Source organism: Suricata suricatta, chromosome 5 (genome assembly GCF_006229205.1).
Source record: "Suricata suricatta isolate VVHF042 chromosome 5, meerkat_22Aug2017_6uvM2_HiC, whole genome shotgun sequence".
NCBI lineage: Eukaryota > Metazoa > Chordata > Mammalia > Carnivora > Herpestidae > Suricata > Suricata suricatta.
In genome coordinates, this window is record NC_043704.1 from 92,592,818 (window position 1) to 92,615,627 (window position 22,810).

A 22,810-nucleotide genomic window follows, 5' to 3' on the forward strand; every position below is an offset into this window, starting at 1 on the left:
ATCTATCAAAAAGACAGGACACAGGCTTCAGTAGTTAGGTTGAAACTACTCTCCCTCTATAGTAAAGCCATTGGCACTTTGGTTTTCATTGACACATATCAAAATCTGTATGCAACATCACTGCCCATATCAAATACAAATGCAGAATTTAATATTCTCTGTAAGGTCATGCTTGAGAACTGAAAATTGAATGCCTCCACACAGGGCTTGTATGAACAGGCACACAGTAGGCAGTTTCTATGACTGACTGTAAGAAAAACACAGCTCACCAGTCACTGAGTCCTTCGCGGCAAGAGGTGGAGGCTTAGACCGATAGGCCGCATGTGTGCCCTACGCGCTGGTTCTTACCTGTTTGTACTCAGATTCTCTTCCGACCAATACCTGCAGAATGTAGTTGACAGGGTCACCTTTCATTGGTGGTACCGTCTCCCATAAAATTTCACATGAATTTCCTTCCAACTGTGTTACTCGAGGTGCTGAAATACAGATCCACAAAGCCAAGCTCAGAATCCACAAAATCACAGCAACAGTCAACATTTTGGTAATATTGGAGCAGGAGAGCGCTCAGGGTCTGCTGAGAGGGGAGTTCACTGGCCAACCTTCTATGAGACCTGCAGGGCACCCTTTACACAGGAGAGAGACTCCGTGACTAGCAAGCTATTGATGAAAAATCCTTTGCTCACTGTCCTATTAAAAACTGCTTAGTCTGGACTGCATTTTTGTTCTTTTTTTCAAATAGCTATTGAGCACGTTGTAGGATTAGGCTCTGAGCTGGGCACTTCGGAGAATTCAAAAACAGGGACTGTAACCCCTGCTTTCTAGGGAATTAAGACCTCGTTGAGGGAAAGGGAGAGCAAGGTATGAGACAGATATGAAGAGAAACAAAATGTGAGGGAGTCCCAGGGGAGAGAGACGCTCATCTGTGTGAGAGTCTAAGGCAGGTTTGAGGAGCAGGTGATACGTGAGCTTACGTCCCAGAGAAGGGTCAGCATTGAGAGAAAGCCTGTAAAAAGCAAGTGATCTCATATTTATATATGTATATCTTAGTTCATTTCTCACCTATTGGACTCATAATTCTGGTTAAAGGAAAATTATATTCATTTGTAGTAAAGCACATAAAATGTTACAGAATTTTAAATTATTTTTTCATAGCTTATACTATACCTCTACATCTTAATTTACTGTTATTTTTCTACTTTGTAACTAGAACACGTAAATCCTCTCTGAATGCCCTTATTCTTTAATTTGTAATTACACGAAACTAATTCTTTAGAGGCAGTTGTTTCTATTTGCAATTCTGTACAATACTGTTTCAGAAAAATAAAGGCTTTCTTAAATGCAATTAGTTGGCTAAAACTCCAATTAATTTATGGCAAAATAAACAGTCCTCCAGCTAAGAAAACAATTTCCTGAACTGAAGAGGAAGAGGATCTGACCGTGTGGCAGTGTGAGGAGACTGTCCTTCTGTAGAAAATGTACCATGAAATTCCAGTGCTATCCATTTAGTATTCTATTGTCCACAAAAATCAATCTCCACTAACCCACAGTTTGAGAGGCAAAGTTAGTGTCAGACCCATGACACCTGCTAGCTGATAAAGGCGGCAAACCTTCCTTGTCACAACAAATCTACCAGCCCTTGTGTGTTCTGGAATCTCTTCTGTTACAGCTAACAGAAAACATGCTTACTACCCACGTGACCCAGCAAGGCCTTGCTTGGGTACATCCATTTATACTAGTTTCTTAGTCACGTGACAAAGCCATTGTCAGAGAACTTTTAGACCGCTGAGGAGCAGGGGAGCCATGGGGAAGGACCCATGGCTACCATAAAGGACTCTTGAAAGAGCTATAGGAAACCGTCACAGAATCCAAGCCAGGCTTGACCCAGGCCCTGAGGTCTCTGACCCCCAGTAACGGACCCTACGCTGGTGGTAGCCGACACAGCTCCTCCATGAGGAAGCAATGAATCAAATGGCCTTGCTCCTGGGGCCACATACATAAAAGACATTTTGTCACAGGTCATGCTCATCCCCCTAGTCACCTGAACAACATAGTGGCTCACTTGACCCACGTAAAACCTGGTTCAGTTAAGCTGCCCGTCTGTCCAGCGGCCTCAGGTCATTTTGGGCAGCAGCTGGATAAAGCCACCAGTGCTGCCCACTGTCACCAAGGCAGCACGGACCTCCACAAGGATCACTGTTGGGGAAGGAAGGGCGAGGCTTAGGAGTCGTGTGGGGGCTGGGTGAAAGGGCTGCCCCTCTTGCAAGTCAGCTGTGCGTAAGGCAGAACTCTGTGGCTGCAATGGGAGAGGAGGGCTCGCCACACCCGGTGGAGGGGAGCCTGAGCAGTGGCTTTTGCTCACCCCCTGTGCCCGTGAAGGGACAGAGTAAGCTAGTCACTGGCAAACCTCAAGACAAATGCCCAGGTCGGTGAAATCAGGCCACTGCTGCACCTTTCCAAAGGCACCTCTGCACAGTGAGGACTGTGGCAGGGGACAGGTTGATGTCTCCAGCCTCCGGGTACCACAGTCATCTGAAGATGGAGGCCAACCTCTGCTCCCCCTGCCAGTCTCCGGGAAGGGAGACTGCCACACCCTCCGTGACAAACAGTCACAAGTGCTACCAACACCAGGGAGCCATCCTCATTTCTAACCCACGGTGCGCCACTCGGGTATGCTCCTTTGCTTTGTCCACCCCATGGGGATGAGGCTACTATGTTATTTGCAGTAAACACTGATACCGCCTTAACAGTAGCCCCCCTCATCCCCCACTTGCCCCAGAGAAGCCATTCCCCAGCCTTCTCTTTAGAAAACTTGTTTTGATTCTATGTTGTTGATGATATGAGAAATATTAGAAGAGTACATTTAAGGTCAGAAGCGAGCCTCCTACTCCAGCTCCAACATCTCCTTACTCTCACAGAAGAGCCTGCTGGAAACTCACTGCCTACAGACCTTTGATGGTGGGGGGGACGCTCTTGGTTGTGCTGAAAGTGTAGGTTTCTGAGAAGGGCCCTTCCCCAGCCTCACTCGCCGCCTGGATTCTGAAGGAGTAGCATGTGAATTCCGTCAGTCTCTGGACTTTATAGGTGTGGCTGGGTCCTCTGTAGATGGAAATAAACCTAGAAGAGGGAGCAGAGACCGTTAGCCACCTGAACTTTTATTGGGGAACAAGAAATCATCACTGTTAACTTACCTTCTACTATATACTATATGTAGGCAATGGAGTTAATGTTAACTGGGCACCTGAGAAGTATGATGTCCTCTTTACCCAGATTTTTCCAGAGAAATGAGGTTCAGCTAGGAAATTCCTTAAATTTTAACCTTTATCTTTGCAAGAGCTCTCAAAGCCCCTTTCCCAAAGTAGTAAGAAGACATTTGTGATTACAGATCTTACAGAAAACAGTATAAAAGGAGAAGAAAAAATACTTGGCTCAGGTTAATCAAAGTAACAGAAAAACAGCACAGGGGAACTGGACCTTCTCCTGTCTGAACCAGGACTATTTTGTACTCTGCCAATCATTATTCCCAAGAGACATAAACATAGAAAGCATAAAGATAAAAAATAAGGCCTTTGGAGCGTCTGGGTGGCTCAGTTGGTTAAGTGTCTGACTTCAGCTCAGGTCATGGGACCTCATGGTTCACGAGTTTGAACCCTGCATTAGGCTCTGTGCTAACAGCTCAGAGCTTGGAGCCTGCTTCAGATTCTCTGTCTCTCACCACTTCTCAGCCTTTTGGCTAAGATCAAGTGCAGATTCTGTCTCTCTCTCTCTCTCTCTCTCTCTCTCTCTCTCTCTCTCAAGTGCAGATTCTGTCTCTCTCTCTCTCTCTCTCTCTCTCTCAAAAATAAACATTAAACATTTTTTTTAAAAAAATAAGGCCTTATACTTTCAAGTATTTTCCCCCCAGGGTCTTGAAACATCTATATTTTTACAATGAAATGGGATTACCTTGAACTACTACATACTATCATTATTTGTCTTCTTTATAGTTAAATGTAAAATTTTGGAAATAACTTCCCCCAAATTAAGCAGAATTTCCGTAGATTCCAGATTTGAAGCCTGTCGGTTCAGGAACATTTTGGGAACCACTGCATGAGTTAATCCAACACACAACCTTGTTGCTACACAGGCTCATGGTTCTCCCAGTTTCTGATGCTTTGACCCAGAATCTGAGGACAATCTGCTGTCTTCAGATACTGTTGGAAGTCGGTCAGATAGAATCACAATTTAAAATGTTTTGACTCTTAGGCCCATTTGGCTCAAGGGGAAGGCAGAATTTATGAATTCATTTAGCAAACATTTCTTGACCATCTGCTGTGTGCCAGGCTCTGTGGATTCAAAGATGAATAAGACCTAATCCTGTGGTTCTGTGTATGTGGTCAGCCGCTCCCCGTGCTAGAGCATAGTCCCTCTGGATAGTTCTAGAGCTTAAACAGTTTTCCCAGAAAACGTCAGAGTCCATCCTTATTTTAAAACACCCAGCGTCCATCAGCCTTTGCAATTGAGTTCCCAAGCCCTAGTCATTTCACCATTGAATGTTCCTTCTGCTTTACTGTGTAAGGAAGCACCTTTTACTGAGGGTTGAACGTTTTCAATTTCAGGGAAAGCCAGAGTCCACGCTGAAACCCACAAATACCATGGCAACCTATGTAGTGCTCTTGACACATTACCACCTTAATGAAGATACCCAGGCTAATGCTAGAGGCAAACAGCTATTCATTAACTCAGCCTCACCTGGGCCCGAATCTCTAAGCAGAATAATTGGCCTCAGTTATACCACTAAACGGGAGTCATGGTTTAAGGAGTAAAAGTGTTACACCTTCATTACAAGCTTGCAATAAAGCCTGGTTTTTAAAATAATTTGGGGAGGTTTACTAGCAACGGTACGGCTCCCTGCCACGTCCTGCTTTAAGGAGACGGTTTGCCTTTGATAATAAGGTCACTACATCTCTGTGGGCAGTAGCACTCACAGCCCCCGAGGAACATACTGAAGGAGACTCACAGCTCTAATTTGATAGTGTAATCTAAATTGGGCTAAGAGCATACACATCAATTTTCAAATACATCAAAATCTGCTTCTGGACTGTTCCCCCCCCCCTTTAATTTACTGTTTTGCGCTTTTACTACTGCATTTTAATTTTTTTAAATTGCATCCCAATTTGTAGAAGACATCATGGAAATAGGTGCTAGTCATGAAATTTACAATTTCACCATTAGAGCACTGCTTTAAGTCTGGGGATAGTGTTACTTAGAAAAGAAGAAAGGCTGCGTTTGCTTTGCTTTTAGAAAAAAGCCAGAGTGGCCCTGAAAGTTCTGAAGGAGGCTCTTGCCCAGAGGATTTCAGGTTCAAGTTTACTCCCCTTGGATTCAGTGAGGGTGCCATTAGGCAGGTGCAGGAGGGAAAGGAGTAGTTCCTTCTCCCTCCAGTGTTTTCTAGAATAAGCATGTGTTTGGTCCTTGAATGTAGTATGTAGCCCTCTGTCTCTTCTGGCAGTAATAAATCAAGACTTGCTTGCTGCCCTTGTCTGACTTCCCTCCCCTTTGAAAAGGTATGGGAAGAAATTCTGGGGGAAATTTTGTTCTCAAAATGTGTATGGGAATCATAAAAATAGATGGGGATAATATGGGGCTAATTCCTAGGTTACATAATTGGTGCACTTAGAGAAAAAGAGGTATGACCCGTAGTTCTAGGGGCCTGTGTCCTAAGGTGGACACACAGGTCCAAGGTCAGAAGGAGCTGATCAATGAAGACAGGTGGGTCACCCTCTCCTGAGGACTTCTCCCCACATGGCTCCTTCTGTTGGGTAACTGAGAGCCACAGGGAGCCATTAAGAGACAGAGACAGCAAGTCTGCAAACTACTTAAAAGTTCATACATTTCTCACTTTAAAGGTTTCCCATACCATCCTTCTTCTTAAAGCACAAGTGAGGTAGAGCAGAAGAAGTGCAAGTGTGAGAGAGTGGGGTGAAGGGAGTGGAAAGATTGGGCATTAATTAATCCTTTTTATAATACAAACTCATTTACACATAGTCTTAATTCCAGATTATTTTACATTTTAACAAAGAAATTTAGTATATGCAGCAGTAAACAGATTCTAGTTAAATGGTGCATGGAAGTCAGTTTGTCAGTCAAAAACCAAAACTGCTTCACAAAATCTCAGTTCTCCATTTGAGGTTTCTGAAAATAGGACCTTATGTTAACAGCCAGTTGGGCACTTGGAGTCTAATCCCCAAAGGCTTCGAGAGTTTTGATTTGGAAGACTTTAGGGGCAACACTGGTTGCACGCTGCTTCTCCCCCCACCTGGGGGCCTGGTACGCTCTTGGTTGATGTGAGTTCCACGAACAGAACAGGTACGGCTTGTGGAGTCCAGACTACAAGCCACCAGCAACTTACTTGGCCTCTTGATGCCTCAGTGTTTTCCTGTAATGCTAGAACCCCCTGAGAGAACTGTCATCAGGCTTAAGTAGGTTAACCAAAGTGTTTAGACCAGTCCTGACCTGTAATAACCACTCAGTAGCTGTTAATCACCACTATTTTACAACGCAGGATTTTTAACAATGAAATGCCACTCTTCCTTCTGAAAGACCATCTACATCTGATACAGAGGTTGTTTCTTTTCTCCTGGGTTGAAAGTTGGCTGTGTGGTGAGCGGCTGCAAGCCAGGCATCTGCTTTGGGGCTTCGGCTGACCCTCTGCGCTGGGGCCCCTCGCAAAGTGTGTGCAAGAATACCTCGCTCACGATCTGGGTGGGATTCAGTTTGATGACCCCAGTCCCTACACAGAGGAGGTCTTAAATAAATGCCACTGGCCCTGAATTTCTTTCTGCATATGCTGATAGTAGCTTCTGTTTCAAACAAAGGCCAGCCACGGCAAAACAACAAGCACACACAAGCCAACACAAAAAGAATGGAGTCCCTCTTTTACCGCAATGCTGTAATTCTTTCCCATCATTCAAAGAGGTGGGAGAGGAGAGACTCTTTTTTTCTGGAGCCAATGATTTATGCCAGTTCCATGGTGGCCTCTCTAGCAGGCTCCGTGGGTTAACACCCTGTGGCCAGAACCACCCGGGGAGAGATTAAAAGTATTCATCAAATACATGTTTTACAAAGACTGACTCAATTTTTTTCTTTCCTAAATCTTTGTATTAAACCACGCTCATTTTAAGGTTCATTAAGTCAGCCAGACGCCTTTGGTGATAGAATTAAATATATGCGATGGGTCTTAAGACACAATGACTGACAGCTACATATTTCAATGCGACCAAGGATTTGGCACTTAGGGCATGTCTTTGCCATGAAAAGAGAGGGACAGCAGCCCTCCGGTTTTTCTGATCCTTTCCCCCGTCTCTTATATTTAGACCATCCAGTGTCAGTGTTTAGGCTCCACCTGTGTTCATGTAGCACAAGAGTCACTGTTAGAGGACGACAGACGTCCGTTGTCTTGGTGGCCCTGGTCCACACTACTGCCCCAAGCCTGGGGGAAAGGGAGATCCCTGGAACGGGGAATAAAAATCAACCGTGAATGCGGAGGATCTGGAGCACCTCGGGTGCCTACATAATCAACAGATGGTCAAAAAAACCCTCTCACCAACACCCCAATCCTTTGATTTTCTGAGGGTGGGAGAGTGGCCCATGCAATAAGCGATGCGCTGTGTGGAGAGTCTGTGCTGCCAGTGAAGACCGGACCACCCTCCGCTTGTCCCCTCACCCTTCCCCACTCCCTGCATTGTTGGTGGGCAGTGGTGGAGCACAGGGGCTTGGACCCAGGAAGGCTGGATGCAAACCTCAGCTCTGCCTTTTTCTGTCCAGCCACACCCCCTGCTACACATCAGTTTCTCCCATCTGCAAAACAGAGACAGTCTCTGCCTCTTAGGTTGTTTTAAGCATCAAATGCAGAAATGTGGGTACAAAGCTCAGCATGGAATCCAGCACCCAGTAAGAGTTCAACACATGGTGTCCAAGTCAGGCTAAGGTGCCCTGAGGACAGTAGGTCTCTCAACTCCTGCCACATAGGCCTCGTTCCAGGTTACTGAACCTATTACTGGCTCATGTCCCAGCAAGGACAGGTCCATCTGAATTTGTGATGTTCCACTGCATCTGCCAATGGCTTATATTAGACACACAGCTCTCCCCCCAAGTAAGTTAATCTACTTTGGTGACTAAGGACTTAAACATGAAATGTTCACTCTACTGCTATTATTATTACATGAACGCTGCTACAGAAACACAATGAAACATGTATAACATGTGGTATGGTTCCTGGAACATAGTACATGCTCAGTAAAATCACTGAGTAGTTTTAGTATCAATTCAGGCTGAAGCATATGTAGCCACAAGGATCCCTGTGGAATCATAGCTCCTTAAAAGTCTTCCTGGAGCCATGTACCCATACTGGTATTGCCCTGAGGAGTCTTCTACTCAAGGCTCAATCCTGTTGCTCATGGCCATGTACCTTTGGCGGCACCAGCCCCATGACCGCAGACTCCTTTGAAGACTCAGTAAGAGCACAGGTGTGGAAACCCTCATGGAGCTGCCCTCCTGGCTCAGGAGCTGAAGGTATAGTGGCTAATAACACTCTTTGCAGTCCGCAGACTTGAGGTTGAGTTTAGGTTCAAGAGCCTGGTGAGTGATCAAGGGCTTTATAGCCAGATAAGCTATTCCCTTCTCTATTACCCCCCCCTTCCCAAGGTTGTTGTGAGAATCAAATGGAATAATGCAGGGAGAACTCATTATAAAATGCCCAGCACTTGTGCTAATACTAATACGAACGTTACTAGTCACAAAATGCCAAAGCTTATGAATGATTTACCTTGTTTCTCAATGTTGGAGAAGGCTGGAGAATGTCTCCCAAATGGTACCCCTTACTTACACCCCCTTAGGCTTTCCTGAGCCAGAGGGAAAGCAGCATGCGTGAATACCATCCACCCTGGCCCGGTGAACCCAGGCCAAGAACTGTTGCTGACAACAGATGAGGGCAGGAGCAGTGGGGCCCATCAGTGCTGCTCATTAATGGGAATTTGGGCATTTTTACTTAGCGAAAGGAAACATGGGAAGAAATGCTCTCTTGTACTAAAAATGTTTACTTGGGAAAGAAACATAAACAAGGCAAAAGATTGGGTGGGTCACTGAAAGTTTACAGTCTAAATGGAATCTCTATGGCTCTGCCTCCAACTTGCTTCGGCGTGGACTGTGATGCCTTGAAACTAAACACTTCTGTGGTAACGAGCACACATGGGTTTTAATGTTGCCTTTTTAACACTGATTTATGAAAATGTTCTACCTATCTGTGAATACAAAATGATTCTGCTTATCCTGCTGGCCTGTCCGAGTACTCCATGGTTGGCACAAAGATGTACAAAGACCTTGGCCACAATGCATAGTCTGTTGCCTTCACTATGAACTTGGACAAGTTGATAATTCGCCAGCCTGAGTTTCCAGACCCTTGGAATAATAATGTCTTGTTCACCCAGCAGGGATTTTTACGTGATCTAAATGAGAGGAACAAGTAAATTCTATGATTTTTTATTAATTACATACTAGGAAGGCAAAACATCAGATTCTGGATGTTTCCAAGAAGGTCTAGGGGAAGGCTGTCCTTTTAACCTCAGCAATCTAGGCGTCAACACAAGGTGAAGAGGACCTTTTTACATGGAAGGGCTACTGAGGGAAGAATTTAGACATGTCACATCTTTGAATGTTTATTTTAAATAATTTTAGAGTAAATGGATGATATATAAAGCATTTAATTTTAAACTCAATTTCCTTAAATGTTTTGCTTCAAAAAAAAAAATCCAAGAATGTCCTGGATGCCTCATAACTTAAATTTGCAGTATAAAATATGATAACACTAAGGTTTTTGTGTTTGCTACCTTGTTGCTACCTTATAATCCTGAGGTCCAATGCAGGTCAACAGTAGTCTGTTAATATTAAATCCTCAAAATGATTACTCCGCTGACCTACAATGGCCTCTAGTCAACTAAAGGCTGCCCATTTCGAAACCTGTCCTACAGTATCACAAATCAACAGCCGTTAGTAAGCTCAGGATGGCTATATTCCTTAACAATGACATGTCATTGCCTTCATTTTCTCTTAATTTCCCTGGGCTGCATGGACTGTGTATGTGTGTATGTGAGAGAGAGAAATCTCCTACATTACTGAAATCATGTTTAGGAATGGAGAATGTTCAAAACAGGAACAGATAGTGTGTGTCCTCATTCTACCAAGAACACCGAGTCCTGTTATGCCTATGCAGAAGCAGATGGAAGCAGATGGCATCATGTGGGGACATCTGAGGTAGGGAAGGTGCATTTCCTAAACTGGTTTTGATATTAGTGAGAGTTTTTGTTTGCAGACGAAGCACTCAAGTATCAAGGATTTCTGAAAGACCAATGTGCAAGCGGTTACTTTCCTTCCCGCATGTTCTCAGCGGCATATGTGCCTATCGGCTTGTGGGTGCTCTAGCTGCAGTCTTTTTAGTTAGGCTTCATTTTATGCTCCTTTTCTAAGAAGTAAAATATCAATATACCTATCGATGAAACTCTACGTAGAATAAAATTCCTTTTTTCAATTTTTGTTGTTCACACTGAACTTTGTTATTGATCTGCTAAAAAGGAGATGAAGATCACCTGAGACCTTTGAAACAGCCATTCTACTTTCTTTGCAGGGAATCTCACCTTCAAGGATACTCCAGATGTCTGTCTGTCTACCTCTACTTTAATGGGCTTGTCTCGATGTGACCTGATTTAGGAAACAATGCTGAGAAAACTACTACCTCATTCCATTCTACTTATTAATGTTTAGATAGATAATTCTATTTCCAAATAGAAAAAAACAGTGTAATCTGAATTTTTTTACTTATGGTGCAATTAAGATCTCCAGTGGTTCATTTACCATCACCTACCTCTTCCCATACTTACATTTCAGCCTGAAACTGACTAAGCCAACAGTACTCTATTTTTTAGGCTTAATTTTAATGCTTTTCTGAGACATGAGAATGTTTTTTCCCCATTAGTCAGGGACTGGAGACAGGCATCATTAGTTCCAATTTGTAAAGGGAGAAACTAAGGCAAAAAGAAGGTGAGGGATATGCCTGTAACCATCTAGAAACTCAGTAACAGATCTGGGATTTACAAACAGAGATTTGACACCCTCGTGGAGAACCACAATTGCCTTCTGGTGACTGAAGATAAATAAAAGTGTCATCTATCCAACAAGAGCGATCATGTGTACCAGGACTATTCCAGAGAAGCAAAGGAAACTAATGCCAGGGGTCTGTGTGGGCCCTGAGCTAGTCGCCTTATATCTATGTAATTCAGCAATATGCTTTGAGACGCAGAAGCAGAGATTTGCTCTATAATAGGCATACGTTAAGAAAGTTCATTTCTCCCGTAGTGTTCATATATCCCAGCGACTTTTATTAGTTGCCTAATGTGTATTTTTTCAGAGTTTCATTATGGAGATGATTTTCTGTCCCTCTCTAACAGCAAAAGTCAGTCATACTGAACACATTAACAAAGCCCTCCAATTTTGCCTGCTGTAGGAAAAAGTGTCACGGGCTTAAGGGCTGAGTTAAATGGAAAGCAACTGGTAATGACCCACTCTATTAGAGCCCTTTCCCCCATCCCCCTTTTGGCGGAAATACATCGGCTTTAAAATACACTGGCTATCTGACTAAACCTGAACAACAGATTAGCCATAAATGCATTCCTGGAACTTAAGTTCCTCTCGCCTCGGTGCTGTGTACAATTATCAGGAACATGGACCCATGAGGGTCAGGACAAGAATCAGCATCGACTCAAATTCTGTTAGGGTAACATAATGCTTCATTTCAGTAACACAGACAGATGTGTCTTCAAAATCATCAGTACAGCTTTACAATCTTAAAATGCATGAGCTGATCTTGTTATTCTAATCCCTGTATTAGGTTAATGCAGCATTATGAAAATGTTTACTTTGGGTGTATATTTTTCTTGCATACACAGGAACCAAAGACATTCAGATCCTCTGGGCCTGATTTGCTAAGAATAATAGACTTAATCACTCGACGGCCAAACTAATATAATTTGTGCTTTTCTGTTGAAAACAAAATCTCTTGTGCTGTCAGCTCGTTGTTTACCATTAACTTATTTTCTCAGCAGATAAGTTCCTTATAGGTAGCCACATACCTCGAAAGACTTAGCACATTATAGTAATTCAAGGGGGAAAAAACAGTGATTGAGTGATTATAATCTATTAGGGATAAACTTAAGTCTTTTCAGTTTTGAAGCTGCTGCATAAATATGTAGTCAGTGCCCTTGGAAAGGGGGACTTGTGAGTCAAAAACTTGAACACATGGAAAACAAATCTCCCTTTCAAGGGGAAGAACAGTCAATGTAGCAAGTCCAGGTGAGCCAGATGAATTTTAGTTTGACTCACCTTGAGACAAGGACTTGAGCAAGGTGCCATTTAAGGATCCCTTTTATTTACATGAAATAGCCCCAAACATTAAAAAAAAAAAAGCCATGTGTAAAAGAACAGAATAGGAAAAGACACTTATAGTTGGAGAAAAACCCAGGGCACATTTCTGTGCTTGGAGGTTGTATCCTTGGTTTCCACCCAATCCTGAGTCGGCATCCCTCATCTCTAACTGAAGGCCCTTTTGCATAAGATTATAAGATCAGGACCCCTTTAAGCCTTGCTCAACCTGTTATCTTCTCTAAGAAGTGTTCTCTGATCATTTAATTTTAAGCTTATAATCATAAGTTGAAATCACAACAATCATAAGTTAAAATCAAGTCCACTTATCAAAAGCAATCTTTTTTTTTTTCATCTTGATGGTGGAAGTCTTTGGTAGACATCCAATAGGCATAATAGAGAATAGTTTTTTGTTAAAAAACTAAATAAGGTAGAGAGGTGGTGCCTGGGTGGCTTAGTTGTTTAAACGTTTGACTCAATTTCAGCTCAGGTCATGATCTCACAGTCGCGAGATCAAGACCAGCATCGAGCTCTACATTGAGCGTGAAGCCTGTCTGCTTTGGATTCTCTCTCTCCCTCTCTCTCTGCCCACCCTTCTGATTGCTCACACTCTCAAAATAAACAAACACTAAAAAAAACAAAAAACAAAAAACACCTACCAGAGAAAGCTCTCAATGCTTGGTGCTTTGTAGGTGCTTACTAAATAGAAGTGGGCTTTGGGAAGTTTGGTAATATACTTTTGGCTCAACATTATATTTGGATATCTCTGGCTCATTTCAGATTTTTTGACTGAGGGGTATATAAACAAATATAACAAACCAGCACATTGTAGATGTAAAACCTTAAGGGTTTGAGGCATTAAGTGGTTACTCTTTAAAAAAGTTAGTATCTTTCTTATTATTTTGTCAAAAGCAGAGACTAGAATGTGAAGAAAAAAGAGCATGCTGAGACACCCTTTAGTAATGGCTCTAGATCACAAATGATCTACAAATATTCAGTGCTTTAAGGTGAACAAGGTGGGAAGGAACCCTGTGTTCGATCTTCTAGTTTAGCCTCTGTTTTATGGAGGAGGAGAAAAAGAAACACCAACAGTTTAGCAGTCAAGTCGAGGCAACTCTTTAATTTTACAGTTGCCAAGCACAGAGTTAATAATTTTCATTGTGCTTTTGTTGCAAAATAAATTTTTAATGTGTATCTATTAATTTTGAAAGAGTTTATGCATGTGTGCACCTGTGTGTAGGAGTGGGGTAGGGACAGAGAGAGAGAGAGAGAGAGAGAGAGAGAAGAAAGAGAGCGAGAAGAAAGAGAGCGAGAGAGAGAGAGAATCCCAAGCAGACTCAGTGCTGCCAGAGCAGAGCCTGACATGGGGCTCAATCCCGTGAACTGTGAGATCATGTCCTGAGATGAAATCAAGAGTCAGACACTTAACTGACTGAGCCACCCACGTGCCCCCTGTTGCAAAATGTTTTAAGAATACCATTATTTTCATAGCTGACTAGGACAATTGTTCGACTCACATCACCAGCTCTCTTTTCCAATGCCCACAATGGCTGGTGAGTAAAGAAAACTAAAACCACAGTTAAGTCTATCTCTAGCTTTCACCTTAGCCATAAGCAGGACACACAATATTTTTACGACATCCATAATAAGAACTCATTAGTGGCTAATGAAATCCATGCATCCATTAAGGAATACATATACTTTTCCCAAAAGTTCCAACTAGAAATCACTCTGGCAACAAGTTTAAGGAAAAGCTGGTCCCTGAAAGAAGGTACTTTCACTGGACAAGCCAGGTCCAAGTCCTAAAGAACCACAAGGAGACCAGAATTGACAAAAACTATGCTAATCACAGGAATCATAATGTATCCTGGTCAGATGATTTATCCCCAGTCCTCAGGAGTCAAGATCCAAAGTTAAATAAAGGCTTGGATTTGAGGGGCCAATCGATACAAGAGCTCAGTTTCAGGACACTGAGGAAGGTCATCCTCAAACTCAAATTAGGCCAAGTTTCATCCCATTTAATCACAGGAAAATTATTCCACAAATAGAATGAGAATTTATTATGCTCTACACTCCCATCACTTTAATAATTTTCTGAGAGCACCGACAAATCTAATTTAAAAAAGATAAATTTGGACTCCGGATCATAAAATTAAGAAAAATACTGTTCCTAATGGTAAGTTTTCTTAAATTGCCACTTAAATTTAGGCAAGTCATTTATTGATTAACAATGCTAACTTTGGGCCTCCTTTTTTTCCCCCCTTCTTTTTCAGAATAGCATAAATTAATTACTAGATTCTGCACTGTTTTCTGTCTGGCATACTAAAACGTCTCATACTCATTTGGATCAGTGTTCATGGACTTGTGTTCTGAGCATCTGTACAGTTCTCCATACGAAGTACCCCAGGCACATGCCACCAGCTGGTCTGGTGCAGAACCTTCGCTCTCCTCACCTTCCTGGAGGTGACAGTAGAGGCAAACTGCACGAGGAGTTAGGAAGCCCCCACCCTTCTCCCAATTCTGCTACCAATGTCAGTGTTTCCGGACTTCACTTTTTCTAAAGCAATACAACTAGAAGATAGTCTCTAATGAAGATTCTATCATCAAAGGAAGCCGGAAGCCCAGGGAAAAAGCAAAGGCTTGTTTACAAATTTCCCCAAATGCTAGCTTTAAATATTTATCAGGTTTTCTGTTAGTCCATAATTCTTGTTCTCGCCAGCCCTCTCCAGTCAAGGAGTCCCCCGCCAGTAAAATAATGAACCTGTGAAAATCCATCCAAAGGTACAAAGCACAAGAAGGCGAATGATCTTGTCTATGAGTGAGTATGCATTTAATTCCTAACGAACCTACCAAAACAGCCTCGCTTTCTCTGTGTTTTCTATACCAGGACTAGTTTCCAATAGGATAATCATTTTTGTTCTTCTATGGTCAAATTACTGGGTTTGACAGGTCCTTCAGTCAAGTTCAAATGTCACCTGTTTCAAAAAGCTGTTCCTGGTCTTTGCAACCTGATGGTCTCTGCCTCCTCCAACCTCCCAGGGTATTTTTCTCCAATGGTACTAATGTTCTGAGAGCATCTGTGGCTTGATCCCATGCTCCTGGAGGCAGGGCCTTGGTTTTCCTTGATCTTGGTCTCCACTGAAGGCCTACCTCAGACAGTGCCTTCCACAGTTTCCTGCTTAAAGGAGCAGGAGGCTATAATGCATGAAGTGCAAAGGACAGAAACGATTTTTTATTTAGCAGACAGGCCAAAGGGAAGGAGCAGCATGAGTCTGTTCCACCAGGGTGTCTTGTGTCTTGGATTTATGGTCACCCCCACCTCCTTCCCCGGATTCTCTGATGTGGACTTCTGGTAACAGAACATTCTGTCATCATTACCTTCTACTCTGCATCTGAATTATTCCTAAATACAGTTCAGAGGCCCACCTTCTGATCGACCATTTGCAGAGGAAATGAAGTTAGGTTAAATGCATACTAGGTGAAAGGCTGGATTTGATTTCTGTGGCCAAGAGTATTTCCTGGGCGTGGAGTCTTATAAAGAATCTCTTGTTTGCTCTGGTTAATTTGATACTGCACTGCCCACAGTTACACAGTATAATCCCCATCTGTACATCACCACAGCTATTTCAGATTGGTAAACATGTTTGTCCTGATGGTTACTGAATATTTAAAGAGCTAGCATCTCTTCCTGAGTCTTATTTCCCTCTGCACTTGTGACTAATCTGATGCTATAACATAGCATGGACGTACATGGGACCATTTTCTTTTTAGATCGTTTCTCTCCATTATCTGGCTTTATGAAAGAAAAAACAAACCCATAGATTATGACAGGCAGGCAAATATGGATCTACAGAATGTTTGTTTAAGAAAATTCCAAATGGAGACTGGAAGTACACAATGCAGGACCCCGATACATAGGAAACTTTTCACCGAGGAGGAAGCGTGTTTTATTAGAGGACAAGTGAGCATGTAAGGATTCATTCTGTGAGCCAGAGCCATAGAACTGTCCCCTGCACCCGCACCGCCAGCTCACCTCTTGTTTCTGTCTTCCAGCTGCAGGGTGTACACCATGTCATCGGCTGCGTGGGTCTTGGTGTTACTATCTCCCCACTTCAGCTTCAGGCTCTGGGGCCCGGCTGCAGCACATTCGAGCCTCGGAGGCAAGGGTGGTAATGGCCGAGTTTTCGCCCTAATGAACTGACTAAATGGTCCAGCTCCAATTTCATTGACGGCCTGAATTCTGATCCTGGGAAAAGGGAAAAAAGTACATACATTGTAGGCTGAAGATGCAGCAATTCCTCATTTGAAGCAGACACTGTGTGGAGTATTTCTTATGTGCCCCTAAAACTGTCTCATGGAATAAAGAAAAACAAGTCAGCATAATTCAAGACAGAGAATAGGGCAGCTTGGACAAACAGATTTCACTCCCCCTTCCAAAGCCCAGCAAAAAGAGAGATATTAGTAAGATATCTCTTAGTTCTTTAATTAAAAAAAAAAAAATTTCTATTGTCCGGGGGAAGCCATCCTAAAGCTGCGCTATTGCATTTTGTTCTAGCCACATGTTAGCTGCCTCAGAGTCAGTTCTGGAAGTGAGTGGGCTGTAAAGAAGAAATGAAACAGGAAAGCAAAGGAGTTTCCTTCAGTGTTTACAAAGGACAGAAGCTCTTCAACAAGGCACGCCTCCAGCTTTGCCCAACTGTCTATGCTAGTCCAGAACCACATCTAAGTGTGTAGACACTGCCGATAACGGGCTGTCATTCAGATGTCTGTCTCTGAGTCTAACTGGATGGTTGCAGTGTGCAGCATTATGAATAATAAAGATGCCTTTACACTGTCCTCATGGTCTATGGATTTAAAATCAAATAGAGTTAACATTAATAAATAAAATAATATCCTATTATTATTATTCCTATTTTTCTCATTCCTCTGTTTCCTTCCTAGTTGACTGAAACAGCTCTCCAAGGCCTTCGAACAACACATGGACGGCACTGCCCCACCTCATTCTCAACACCACTTCTCGCGGTGATGGCATGTTCTGGAAGCTTCTTTCCTCCTGGCATCTGGCAGCCTGCACACCCCTGGTTCAGGTTTTTCTCCTCTGTTTCCCACACCTAAGTTCTCACACCACCTCCCCACCACCCTCTGTTCCTCTTCTCTTTTTCTGTATGGTGTAGACAGTTCTCAATAACCTATTTCCACAGCTCCACCCACTTGGAAGACCACTCACTCTCATGGCTGTCTCTCCATCTCTTGGTGCCTCCACTCAGGTCCCCTCGCTAGGTACACAAGAACTGTAACAAATTGACTGAGCAGTGTGGGGTCACTAGTTCCAAAAGTGTCAACACATTTGAAACAGTGTTCCAAAGCAGATGACAATGAAAAATAGAGTCAGAGATAAATGCCTAGGAAACTGATCAATTTAAAACATTCTTATAACTTAGTTTCATGTACTTCTCCTTTATAGCAATTATTGCTTACACTTACATAGAAGATACTATTTAGGAACTATAATACCTAAATTCATTTTGGGATCTCCAATTAGCATTAATTCTTCAGATGGACTATAGGGAGAGGAAGGGGATAGAGAGCTGGGGAGAGTGAGGGACACAAATCATGAGAGACTACTGAATACTGAAAATGAACCATGGACTGAAGAGGGAGGGGGAGGGAGGGAAGGGGTGATGGTCATAGTGGGGGGCACTTGTGGGGAGAAGCACTGGGTGTTACATGGAAACCGATTTGAAAATAAACTGTTAAAAAAAAAGATTACATAATTCAGCAAGTCAGTCTAACAAGATGCCTGTAGGCTCTTGACAAGGCAAAAGCAAACACACAAAACCCTTCAGATTGATTACAGGTGAGAGGAAGCAAGCGCGCTCTACCCTTTACCCTGTCTCCCCCACTGAACGCAGCCATAAACCTGGAGAAAATAAAAGGAATGGCTATTTATCAACTCCAAAAAAGCAAATAGTAGCTGGGGGATTTGGTGAAGGATTTACTATTTTTTTAAATTCCTTTACCACTGTGTTTGCCATTTCCCCCCTCCTATTCTCCCCCAAGCTGAACTCAATGCAGCCTGAAATTCAAGGGCAGACATCTGCCTGGACTGAGGGCTCTAGGGGAAACCTGGTTCAAAGAAAGGGGTCTCTGGAAGCTCAGAGTGAATGGGTAAACTCCACCCTTCTTTTTTTTTATTTTCTGCATTCTCTAACTCCCCAGTCGTCAGACAATTCCTTCATATTAACAGCCTAAAGAAGAAAAAACACATGCTCATATGAATTGGTACAGAAAAAGCACCTGATGAAACCCAACTTCTATTCGCCATAAAAATTCTCAAAATACTAGGGATAGAAGGAAACTTTCTCAATCTGAAAAGGGCATCTATAGAAATATCTACAGGTAACGTTATACTTAATGGTGAAAGACTAAATAATTTCTAAGATTAGGGCCAGTGCCAGGATGTCTACTTTCAACACTCCAACTCAACATCATGGACAAGAAGTCCCAGCCAGTGACAGAAAAAATGGCACAGTGACAAGACTGCTGAAAATTTTAAAGAAAATCTAAATAGAGAGAGACAGTCTGTGTTCATGAACTGGAAGTCTACACAGAAAAAAAATGTCAATTCTCCCCAAATTGATTTATAGATACAATGTAATTCTATTAAAATTCCAGCAGGATTCTTAGTAGATTTAGAGAAATTGAGTCTAAAAGTTATGTGGAAAGGCAAAAGAACTAAAATTGCCAAACACAAAATTGAAAAACAAGAATAAAGTTGAAAAAAATCACACATTTTGACTTAGGACTTACTATAAAGCTACAGTAATCAAGACAGTGTGGTACTGGTAAGAGACAGACACATAGATCAATATGAGAGAATACAGACTCCAGAAATAGATCTACACAAACATGAATGATTGATCTCTGACAAATGTGCAAAAGTAACTCAATGGAGAAAGAATAGTCTTTTTAACAAATGGCGTTGGAACAACTGGTTATCAGCAGGGAAACAAAACTCAATCTAAACCTTCTCTCTTATTCTAAACTTAGAATGGATCATAGATCTAAACATAAAATGTAAAATATAAAACTTTTAAGGAGAGAACAGAAGAAAACAAACAGTATTTGTTACCTAGAATTAAGGAAAGAAGTCTTAGAGAGGATATGAAAAGCACGGCTATCTGGACAATGAGAATTGTAACTACAGTGAGATACCACTATATCCCTATTAAAATGTTAAAATAAAGTAGTCAATACTATGTTGCCAAGGATACAGAGCACTGCAACCCTCATATATTGCCAGTGAGAGGGCATAATGGTACAGCCACACTGGAAAGTTTTCCTATCAAACTTTTTATAAAGCTTTACACACTTATGTGACCCAGCAATCCTACTTCCTGCTCTTTGGAAAAATTAAATTTATGTTCACATAAAACTAGCTAACAAATGTTCATAGCAGCTCTATTCGTAATCACCCAAAACTGGATAGGTATCTATCCGCCTCATAGTTTGGAATGTAGCAAAACTTATCTCTGATAAAGTACAGCAGGAATTCCATTAGAAATAACCTGACTTCTTCCAGATTCTATTATATGAGGGGCTGTATCAAGTCTCTCCATGTATCTTCACAAGATTAAAAAAACTCTTTCTCACCTCTCAACATGAATCTTATGGTTTTAATACAAGAGTTGTTTTCTTTTTTCTATGATTGGAAAGTAAGAAATTTTTCTGCAACGGGAGAGGAAAAGTCTTTTTTAAAAGGTGGTTGGAATTATTACCATTTTTCCCTTTTTAGGAAACGGAAATTAAGCCAGACATTAAGTTGCAGTCTTTCTGCAATGGTGTAACAAATTTCCGGACATTAATGTCTCCAGACTGCCATTCCGTCCTTTTATTATAGATACAGGTATTCTTAGAGTCCAGAGTTCAAGATCCTTTCTTCTAACTGCGCGTTCAATGTCCTCCAGAGCCAAGTGCACCTTCCATTCCTGTGAACCTACTGCTTCGCTCTGTGCTGCCCACACAGCCCTTAGGTACTTTAATAAACAATAGGAAGTAAGGTAATTGGTTGCTTAAGATTGTTATTCTGCTCAAGAAAAAAATACGCCAGGAGGTCTGAATTATTTAGAAGAACTAACAATGAGTTTATAAAATAGAAATATCAAGATATAAAAATAATGTAGATTTACTCTTTGATTCCTTTTGTAAATTCACTTATTTTTCCCAAGGCTTCTATAATATTTTCTTAGGTATTGTGTTCCTTACATCTGAAGCTCTATGGTTCTCTGGCCTTTTACAGATACATATTTGGTAGACACATAATCTTAGCCTTAATTACACACATAACCGCCACCACCAAAGTACTTTTTAGCAGTGAAGTCTCTTGGGAATCCTGCTCATCACTTTGGTGTGACCTTAGGGAAATTACTGAACACCTTTAAGTAATAGTTTCCTTATTTATAAATTAGGTATAGTCTTTGCTGCATTTGTGAAGTTGATTATGTAGTTAAGATAATGTATATAGGAAGCATTGTCTATTTTTAAATATTTTATTTTCCACCATACAGCTAGAAAAGGATTCAAGGTGGCCAAAAGCACTTTGGTGAACTGCAAGGTGCTAATTTATGCAGTTACCATCCTTTCGACTTCTTTTGAGGCTGTCCTTCCTTTCTCATAGTGAAGAAAATATGAGCATCCGTGAGGAGGGCCCAGCAAATGCATGGTCTCATTAGAACTTGAGTAATTTGCTGACACCGTCTATGTTTTTCCTTCCTCCAAATTATGACCAACGAACCAGCAACACCTAGAATGATTGGCTTCTTTGTAAAACATCCTCAGAAGGCAAGGGGGAGACACTGAGTTCAGAGAGAGATGGAAGTGTTAGTATACACACCAGCAAGAACTGGCTCTCAGATCCCTGCTCTGGAGGAGCTTTTTGAGATAAGAATACTGCAGCTAAACTCAGAGAGGTTAAATGACTCAACTTGAATGACAGCCATTCTAGGTGCAGATTTGATATGTACAATAGTACTCTTAATTTCTAGCCTGACTCCATGAGGTAGGAATTTCTCTATTTTATAAGTGAAGGAAATGAGGCCTGGCTAGGTTTGGCCATGGGCACGGGTCTCCATAGCAGATACAGCTTAGATCTAAGTGCAACCTCATCTTTTTATGCTCAAGGTCTTTTGTGCATTGTCGCATACTATGCCCTCTTAGCATAAGTTGAAGGAAACATGTTTTCTAATCCAACCAAAAGGGAATTTTAACTCAAATCACACTTTCAGTTCAATAACAACAGCCTTTTGCCAATAAAGTGGGCATCCAGGATAGTCAATAAATTTGGTTTCACATTTTTTAAACAAGTTTTGGCCTCAAAGTCAACTACTTACATTTTAAAATACATCGACTTACCTACATTTTTACTGAAACACATTTTGTTTCAGTAAAAATGCATGGAAAACATTCTTCCATGTAGCTGATGCACTGAACTAACATTTAGTTCTAATGATAAAATAACACTACAAATTGAAATACAACCGAGGAACTGATTAAATGAAATGAGGCCATCGGGCGCCTGGCTCGCTTAGTCGGTAGAGCATGTGACACAAGACCTCACAGTTACAGGTGCAAGCCACACATTGCTTGTGTTGAGATTACTGGAAAAAAAAATCCTAAGAAAATAATGAGGCCATGTCATTTTGCACTCTGGTAAAAATATTATATACTTTGAGCCTAGGAGACTGAGGAAAACTAACAAGGACTGAGGTAGTTGCTGTTTGTTTTGAAAATTACAGTGTATGAAAGTAATTTTCTAATTCCAGGGAGAGCTCACTAAGAACTAATGAGCAAAATCACGGCTGACTTGAGGAACAATTCCAAAGAATTCACCTCCGAAAAAACAGATGTTATTAGATTAATTGAAGTCTACTCCAAATCCAAACTTGAGAAGTTTTCTCTTTAGCTGAAGTAACCCATTAATCTTGAAATTTATCAGTTTCTGAAATCTTAAGCTCTGCAAATTAAATATAAGGGAAATGGAATTTTGCCTTCCAACTTAGGGAAGTAATAATATAAATTATATTATATTCTCTCAAGAGAGATAATATCTCTCTTGATAAACTTGAGAAACTCTGTCTTGGCCAAGCTGATGTGAAAAATCTCAAGTGCCCAGGAGTCTGCAAAACCCAATAGTACACTGATAATACTGATCAAATAAATTCAATTCAGAAGCAAATTCTTCACAGCTTTTGATTGAAAATCCACTAAAAATATCTACTGGTTCTAGATGCTAAATACATTCCTGCTTCAGAAGTTCATAGCCTTCTGCAATGCCACACACACACACACACACACACACACACAC

General features: G+C 41.6%; 1 protein-coding gene across 6 annotated transcripts in view; it reads right to left on the minus strand.

The window, feature by feature from the left end:
* The window catches only part of FNDC3B (fibronectin type III domain containing 3B), a 351,431-nt gene that overhangs the window by 14,013 nt on the left and 314,608 nt on the right, over window positions 1–22,810 (minus strand). For all 6 annotated transcript variants that reach the window (XM_029939870.1, XM_029939867.1, XM_029939871.1 and 3 more), the window contains 3 exons: window positions 16,481–16,693; window positions 2,948–3,114; window positions 349–476 (listed from right to left, as the gene is read on the minus strand). In XM_029939870.1, coding sequence (XP_029795730.1) covers window positions 349–476; window positions 2,948–3,114; window positions 16,481–16,693 — 508 coding nt within the window. The remainder of the gene's footprint in view (window positions 1–348; window positions 477–2,947; window positions 3,115–16,480; window positions 16,694–22,810) is intronic.